Genomic DNA, 7,930 nt, shown 5'->3' with positions numbered 1-7,930 from the left:
ACTGAGGGCTAGAACTATTGATGAATAGCTTAGTTTCCCATAGTGGAGCGTTTACTTTTTGTGCAAGTTAGGAAAGACCTAATAGTTTAGGGCCAAGGCCCTGGACCATGGGCCCAGGATTGCTCAAGTCTCATTGTGATGAATTGCAGCAACAAATTCAGCTTGTCCCACATGATCTATTATTCATCACTCATCACTTATTCTTACAGACATCACTATATGCTTTTGGCAGTTCAATATGCTCTGCAGATAGGGCTTCAGTTTGGAGGCCTATAAACCCACTAACTGGATTTTTCATGCCACAAGAAAAAAATGTAATTAAGATCCAGATCCCAAAAGACCCAACTGTCTCAGCATGGCCAATGTGGACCTAACTGATTATATATACCTCTTATAATCTGTCCCCTTAATTTGACTATGTATCCACTTGCTATTTTTATCTGTAACAGCTTTTATAGTCATTATTTTCATTTTATAAGCATGTCCCCAAATCATCCAGACCAGAGGTATTTGCCGGAATTTAGCCTCCCAGAAAGCTTTCTTAGACCATGGAGAGAGGCTTTCATCCTTCTTCCTTGCTTAAGGAAGGCTTGTTACAAGGCTGAAAGCTGTTCAGTGGGATCTATTTAGTGCCCGCTTCAGTTTGCTAGTTGTTATTCAAAAATTATGGCCTACTATGCTGGCTTCCAGCCCTGCCTCTATTGAGCTTCCTGTCCTCCCTTCCTTTTGTTCTAACATGAGAGTTTCAATCAAGAAAGTCCTAACTGGAGTAGAGGATGGGATAAGTAAAATACCTGCCATGCATTTTTTGGCTTTTAGGAAATTGCCTCTTTTTATAGCAGGGGAACTAAGTTTGCACCATCTCCCACCATAGCAATGATATTTGGTCCCTGACTGTGAGTTAGGGCAAGGAAGGGTTCTCTCACTTCTTAAACTTTTTTCCAGATTTAGAGGGGTCACTTTCCTTCTGGTAATGCTGTCTCTTGGTCATTATCCTAGGGCAGGAGAAACCTTGTTTCTTCTTTTAGGTTCACCTGTATTTGTCAAAATGGCTCAACTCCTGAATAGCATACTCAATGTGGTAGAGGTGTTCCACAAATATGCCAAAGAGAATGGGGACTGTGCCTTATTATGCAAGGAGGAGTTGAAGCAACTGCTCTTCACTGAGTTTGGAGACATCCTTCGGGTAAGATACACAGACACATAGCCCCATGGAATCATGTGTGAATGGCTCTGACACCTGAACCAGGATTGGATGCTTTGTTTTATTTGGTCATGCTTCACCCTGTAACAAAAAAAGTTTCAGGCAGCTTCTTAGTAATTCTCTCCCAGAGTACACACACACACACACACACACACACACACACACACACACACACCCCTTGTATCTGAGTTTGAACAGAAGGGAGTACAAACTTCAAGGTAACAAGGAATAATTTCTCAGAAGAAAACCTGAGATTCATACCTTGAGTTCTATATTTTAGTGCTATCCACACAGCTTCTCAGGTATTCATTCATTCAAATCAATAAAGAGTCACTGAGCACCTGCTCTATGCCCCTAGGCACAAGGGATACAAACACAAATAAAGTCAGCTTCCTCTCTTTTTAGGATCTCACAGGCAGTGAGAAAAAAAAAAAAGGAGGTAAACAACTAGAATATAGCCTGTGATGGAATGGGATAACTTTGAAATGAATCAAATTAATTACTAATGGAGCTGATTTTAAATAAGTGTATCTACTCCCTATGGTCATGCTCTCATTGATCCAGCAGGGTTCTGAGAGCCAGCTGATTAAAGACTAGCGCCAAGTCCACGCCACTTCAGATTAATGGTTTCTCAACCTAGGGAGGTACATGCAGCATTGAATAGATTGGGTCATGAACACTGATACACATCTTAGAATACACAGGACAGCATCTGATTTTGCTCTTTGTTCTGTCTTCTCACAGAGACCAAATGACCCAGAGACTGTGGAAACCATCTTGGATCTCTTAGATCGAGACCGGGATGGACATGTTGATTTTCATGAGTACCTCTTGTTGGTGTTCCAGTTAGTCCAAGCCTGCCATCATAAGCTAGACAATAAGTCACGTGGAGGTAGGACCTCCCAGCAAGAAAGGGGGCAGGAGGGAGCACGAGACCATAAGGTCCCAGGTAACATAGGTAGACAACATAGACAGAGGCATGAAGAAGAAAGGCAGAACTCCCACCACAGTCAGTCTGAGAGACAAGATAGGGACTCTCACTATGGTCAGCCTGAGAGACAAGACAGAGAATCACACCACAGTCAGTTTGAGAGACAAGACAGAGATTCCCACCATGGTCAGCCTGAGAGACAAGACAGAGAATCACACCACAGTCAGTCTGAGAGACAAGACAAGGATTGCAGCCTTGATCACTCAGAAAGACAAAGTCAAGATTCCAGCTCTGGTGAAAACCTGAGTCACAAATCTAGCAGTGGCCAGGCTAAATGGCAGGGACATATCTTTGCCTTAAATCAATGTGAAAAACCAGTTCAGAATTCTCATTATGGTCAATCTGAAAGGGTTGCACAACAATCTGAAACACTTGGACAAGACTCTTGCTTTAACCAGACAAATCAACAGAAATCAAGCTCTTACTATAGACAGTCTGGGAGGCTGGGTCAGGAATCAGGCTGTAGTCAGACAGACAGACAAGGCCAGAGTTCCTACTACGGTCAGACAGACAGAAAAGGCCAGAGTTCCCACTATGGTCAGACAGACAGACAAGGCCAGAGTTATCATTACGGCCAGACAGACAGACAAGGCCAGAGTTCCCACTATGGCCAGACAGACAGACAAGGCCAGAGTTCCCACTATGGCCAGACAGACAGACAAGGCCAGAGTTATCATTATGGCCAGACAGACAGACAAGACCAGAGTTCCCACTATGGTCAGACAGACAGACAAGGCCAGAGTTATCATTATGGTCAGCCAGACAGACAAGGCCAAAGTTCCCACTATGGTCAGCCAGACAGACAAGGCCAGAGTTCCCACTATGGTCAGACAGACAGACAAGGCCAGAGTTATAATTATGGTCAGCCAGAGAGACAAGGCCAGAGTTCCCACTATGGTCAGACAGACAGACAAGGCCAGAGTTCCCACTATGGTCAGACAGACAGACAAGGCCAGAGTTATCATTATGGTCAGCCAGAGAGACAAGGCCAGAGTTCCCACTATGGTCAGACAGAGAGACAAGGCGAGAGTTATCATTACGGTCAGACAGAGAGACAAGGCCAGAGTTTCCACTATGGTCAGACAGACAGACAAGGCCAGAGCTATCATTACGGTCAGCCAGACAGACAAGGCCAGAGTTTCCACTATGGTCAGACAGACAGACAAGGCCAGAGCTATCATTACGGTCAGCCAGAGAGACAAGGCCAGAGTTCCCACTATGGTCAGACAGAGAGACAAGGCCAGAGTTCCCACTATGGTCAGACAGACAGACAAGGCCAGAGCTATCATTACGGTCAGCCAGACAGACAAGGCCAGAGTTTCCACTATGGTCAGACAGACAGACAAGGCCAGAGCTATCATTACGGTCAGCCAGAGAGACAAGGCCAGAGTTCCCACTATGGTCAGACAGAGAGACAAGGCCAGAGTTATCATTACGGTCAGCCAGACAGACAAGGCCAGAGTTCCCACTATGACCAGACAAACAGACAAGGCCAGAGTTCCCACTATGGCCAGACAGACAGACAAGGCCAGAGTTCCCACTATGGTCAGAAGGACAGACAAGGCCAGAGTTATCATTATGGTCAGACAAACAGACAAGGCCAGAATTCCCACTATGGTCAGTCACAGACTGGGGAAATACAAGAGCAAAATAAGTACTTCCAAGGGACTGAAGGAACAAGACAAGCCTCTTATGTTGAGCAATCAGGAAGATCAGGGAGGCTAAGTCAACAGACTTTAGGACAGGAAGTGTACCAAAAGCAAGGACAGGGATTCCAGTCTAGGTACTCACAGCAGATCGGCCACCAGGTATGGGAGCCTGAAGAGGATAGTCAACACCACCAACACAAACTCTTAGCACACATCCAACAAGAAAGACCACTTTGTCACAGAGGGAGAGACCAGCAATCGTGCAGCAGTAAGCAGGGCCAAAGACAGGCCCAGACCAGGCAGAGTCATGGTGAGAGGCAGAGCCACTGGGCAGAGGAAGAGCAGGGTCCTCAAAACAGGGATATACACAGCCATGAGGGTCAGGAAGGTCCATATGGAACACAGGACAGGCGAACCCATGAAGAGCAGAACCATCAGAGAGACAGGCAAACCCATGAAGATGAGCAGAACCATCAGAGGAGAGACAGGCAAACCCACGAAGATGAGCAGAACCGTCAGAGACGAGACAGGCAAACCCATGAAGATGAGCAGAACCATCAGAGGAGAGACAGGCAAACCCACGAAGATGAGCAGAACCGTCAGAGACGAGACAGGCAAACCCATGAAGATGAGCAGAGCCATCAGAGGAGAGACAGGCAAACCCACGAAGATGAGCAGAACCGTCAGAGACGAGACAGGCAAACCCACGAAGATGAGCAGAACCGTCAGAGACGAGACAGGCAAACCCATGAAGATGAGCAGAACCATCAGAGACGAGACAGGCAAACCCAGGAAGAGGATCAAAACCATCAGCAACAACAGAATAGACAAATCTATGAGGAGAAAGAGAGCTATCAAGGATCTCAGAATCAAAAATCTCAAGTGACCCAGGGAAGCTGTCCTAACAGAGAAAAATTCTACATGAATGAAGACGACCAGAGCCAGGGCTTACAGGGAAGATACACTGAGCCATCCTTCTACCCAACCCAGAGCAGTGGGAAGCCCCAAAGCAGAGAACACCGTGGTCACCCTTCCAAGGCAGCTACTGCTCCCAACCCTCTCTATGACTATGTGCAAGAGCAGAAATCCTATCGGTACTAGCCTATGTGAGCACCAGACATAAAGCAACACAAACCAAAGAAGAAACCTATATGTTGAGTTCATCTTTAATTCTATTTAAGAGATTGAGAATGTATTCCTTCCCTCTATTCTCTCCTGTATCTACCTGCAAGGATGTTTTTGAGGACTAGTACTCACTTGAGGGTTTTTCAGTTATTTGGGCAGCAATTCTAGGGTTTTCTGATTCAGCAAAATCTGGGTGGTAAGTTGGGTGAGATAACCATATCTTAATGTTGATCATTTGGGTATTCAAATAATGTCCTGGTTTGCCCTCTGTGTAGATGAGACCTGACAGAATCATTGAAAGGCAGAACACTTCTCCCTAAAGTTCAGAAACAGAAAAGGTATTCTGAAGATTTACATTACAACTGAGGAGAGGAAACCTAGGTTTTGGTGAGCTTTGGCTCCTGTGGATAAAACATAAGGAATTTCAAGCTTCATAGTCTAGACTAGAATGAAACTCAGTGCAAGGCTGCTAGGAGAGCCAGAAACACAGAGTGCATCGCTGATCTTGACTACATCTCCCATTCCAGGCTCTCATTCCATACCAGAGGGACTGTCCATTAGTGCCTACCACTAGAGCTGACTAGACCCATTCCAACTCAATGCCTTTATAGTTTCTGATTATATAAAATAGAAAGAAAGTATGTGCCATATGTTTGCAAATTGCAAGGCACCAAAACTGTCAATCAATAGATCCTAAGACCTGAAAACTCTTTCAAGATAATCTATCTGCAGACTATGAAATTGTACTTAAATATCCAATAAATAATCGATGAGCAATGACTTTGATGGCTCCTTTCTTTCTTCACTGTGGGGCTGTGCTATTTTCACTTTTGAGCCATTTTCCAAAACTAAGACCTCATTTCTTGACTTCTAAAATGTCTTTGTTCCCTGAGTTCCTGGAAACTGAAAAAAAATAAGAATCAGACAGAACAAATAACAGAGTCAAAGTGAAACTTATCTAAATATAATTTTTAGCTCCTTCTCCCCCTACTGAGTCACATTTTACCTTTAACACTCACTCACCACTACATTCAAATTGTCATTGAGTCTTCCCAACTCTACAACCCCATAACTTTTGAGTCTCTTCTCATGTCTCCATCTCCACTGCCTTAATGGCCCTTCTCCTCAGTGGCTCCCCAGTGACTTGAGAAAAAAATTCACATTCCTCATTGTGGCACATAGGCCTCACTATCTGATCAGATGACCTACCCAGCCTAGTCTCATGAAAGGCCCCTTCCAGGAGAATCCAATGTTCCAGCCACACCAAGGACTTAGCCCTCTGTTAGTACACTTGATTTGTCATGATTTCATACCTTTGAATATACCATCTCATCAGCATGGATTGCCTCCCTGCTATTTTCTGCCTGGCAAAAACCTAGGCATACTCTGGGTCCCAACTAAAACATCACCTATTCTAAGCAGACTTTCTCCAAACTCTGCTTTCTCTAAGTTCACACTCACTTCTATTATATCATTTGGTCCACACTCTATGGTAATTATCTCTCCTGCAAAACTGGGAATAAGACCATGTCTTATTCAAACTTGTACTGCTCAGCACTTACTATAGTCAGTGATGTCTAGTGGTACTCATTGTTTTTGAATAAGTGGACAGATGGAGGAAATAAGTCTGACTTTGGAATAAATTCAACTGGACATTAATTGGGCATCTACTGTATATAAACCACAGGGACAAACAAGAGAGACTGAATGAATGAATTTGTTTAGTTATGACTCAATGAATGAAACAGTAACCTTTTTAGGTCTGTTCAACAATAAGGGATTTACTGCCTAGAACAATAAAAGCTGAATTATTAGAAATTAGAAATCAACCCCTGGGAGTATTGAGTTCAATACATCACCAGAGTTGCAATCCAAAAATCAGAAACGTGATTCAGAAGCTTCTGACATTGCTGCCAAAATTGCCTATCAACATCTCTATAACATTATTTGTCAAAAAAAAAAAAGCCAAAATCTCTGTATGATGGTCTCTAACTCACTTTCACCTTCCAAATGTGATGCAAATATGCCTAACTGAAAAAACATTAATTCACATCGAGAACTCTAGCTGCAAAGAAGTCTAGGAAATATAGAAGGAGATAGGAATGGATGCTGAGGGCCATTGGATTGTATTTACTATAGGAAGAATATAATAACTCATAATAATAGCTGCTTTCCTGAAGGAAATAAAAATAATGTAAGACAAATATATACAGCAAACAACCATTATGCAAGACATAATGTCATAAGTATAAGAAAATTACTGTTATGACACCAAGGAGTAAGTAGCTATGCCTAGAAGAACTGAGAAAGTCTTTCACAGAGGAAAGGCATCTAAGCTAGGACTGTGATCCTGGGAGAGAGAAATATAAAGGGCATAGCTTGTCCTGGGCCTCAAGGTCAATGAGAACATCCATATGTTGGCTTCCATTTAAATGACATATTTGTTCATGTGTAAGATGAGTCTCCTTCACAAATCTTCTCTATAACTTAGACTCTCCCTAGCAAACTAAATCAAAAGGTGGAGAATAAGAGTGAAAGAACTCAAAATCTGGAAGCTGCTCAACATTCATTGTACCATCTACGTGCAAGTCCTTTTTTTCTATCTAAAAATACAAAATATCCCAAATTCATGATCCTTTTCATCTCTACTCCTATCATTCCAGTCCAGGCCACCACCTCTCCTAGAATACAGCTTCCTGATGGGACTCCCCATCCCTTTTAAAAAGGTAGACAACATTGTGCCACTCCCTACTTGAAATTCCCAGTAGTTTCTCTCCATACTGAGAATAAAATCTAACTTCATTCTCAGGGCCTTCCTATAGGATAAGGCCCTGAAAAGCCTCGTCTTTCACCATTCTCCTCTGCATCACTATTTTCTAATCACTCTGGCCTTCTTTCCATGATTCTAGCAGGACAAGCTGATCCCTACCTGGAAACCTTTGAACCAGCTATATTTTTTGA

At 43.4% G+C, this 7,930-nt stretch overlaps 1 protein-coding gene across 1 annotated transcript; it reads left to right on the top strand.

Annotated features, from left to right (window-relative positions):
• Positions 1–1,048: 1,048 nt before the first annotated feature.
• On the top strand, positions 1,049–4,945 carry RPTN (repetin). The gene is made up of 3 exons (XM_064370455.1): positions 1,049–1,186; positions 1,949–3,146; positions 3,363–4,945. Exons 1-3 carry the CDS (start codon positions 1,049–1,051, stop codon positions 4,943–4,945), a joined length of 2,919 nt encoding a protein of 972 aa, XP_064226525.1.
• Positions 4,946–7,930: the final 2,985 nt, after the last annotated feature.

Source organism: Aotus nancymaae, unplaced genomic scaffold, assembly GCF_030222135.1.
Source record: "Aotus nancymaae isolate 86718 unplaced genomic scaffold, 86718_ANA_hifiasm-v0.15.2.pri h1tg000108l, whole genome shotgun sequence".
In the NCBI taxonomy this organism is placed as follows: Eukaryota; Metazoa; Chordata; class Mammalia; order Primates; family Aotidae; genus Aotus; species Aotus nancymaae.
Note: the sequence above shows the minus strand (reverse complement) of the source record. Positions and strands in the feature narration are given on the sequence as shown.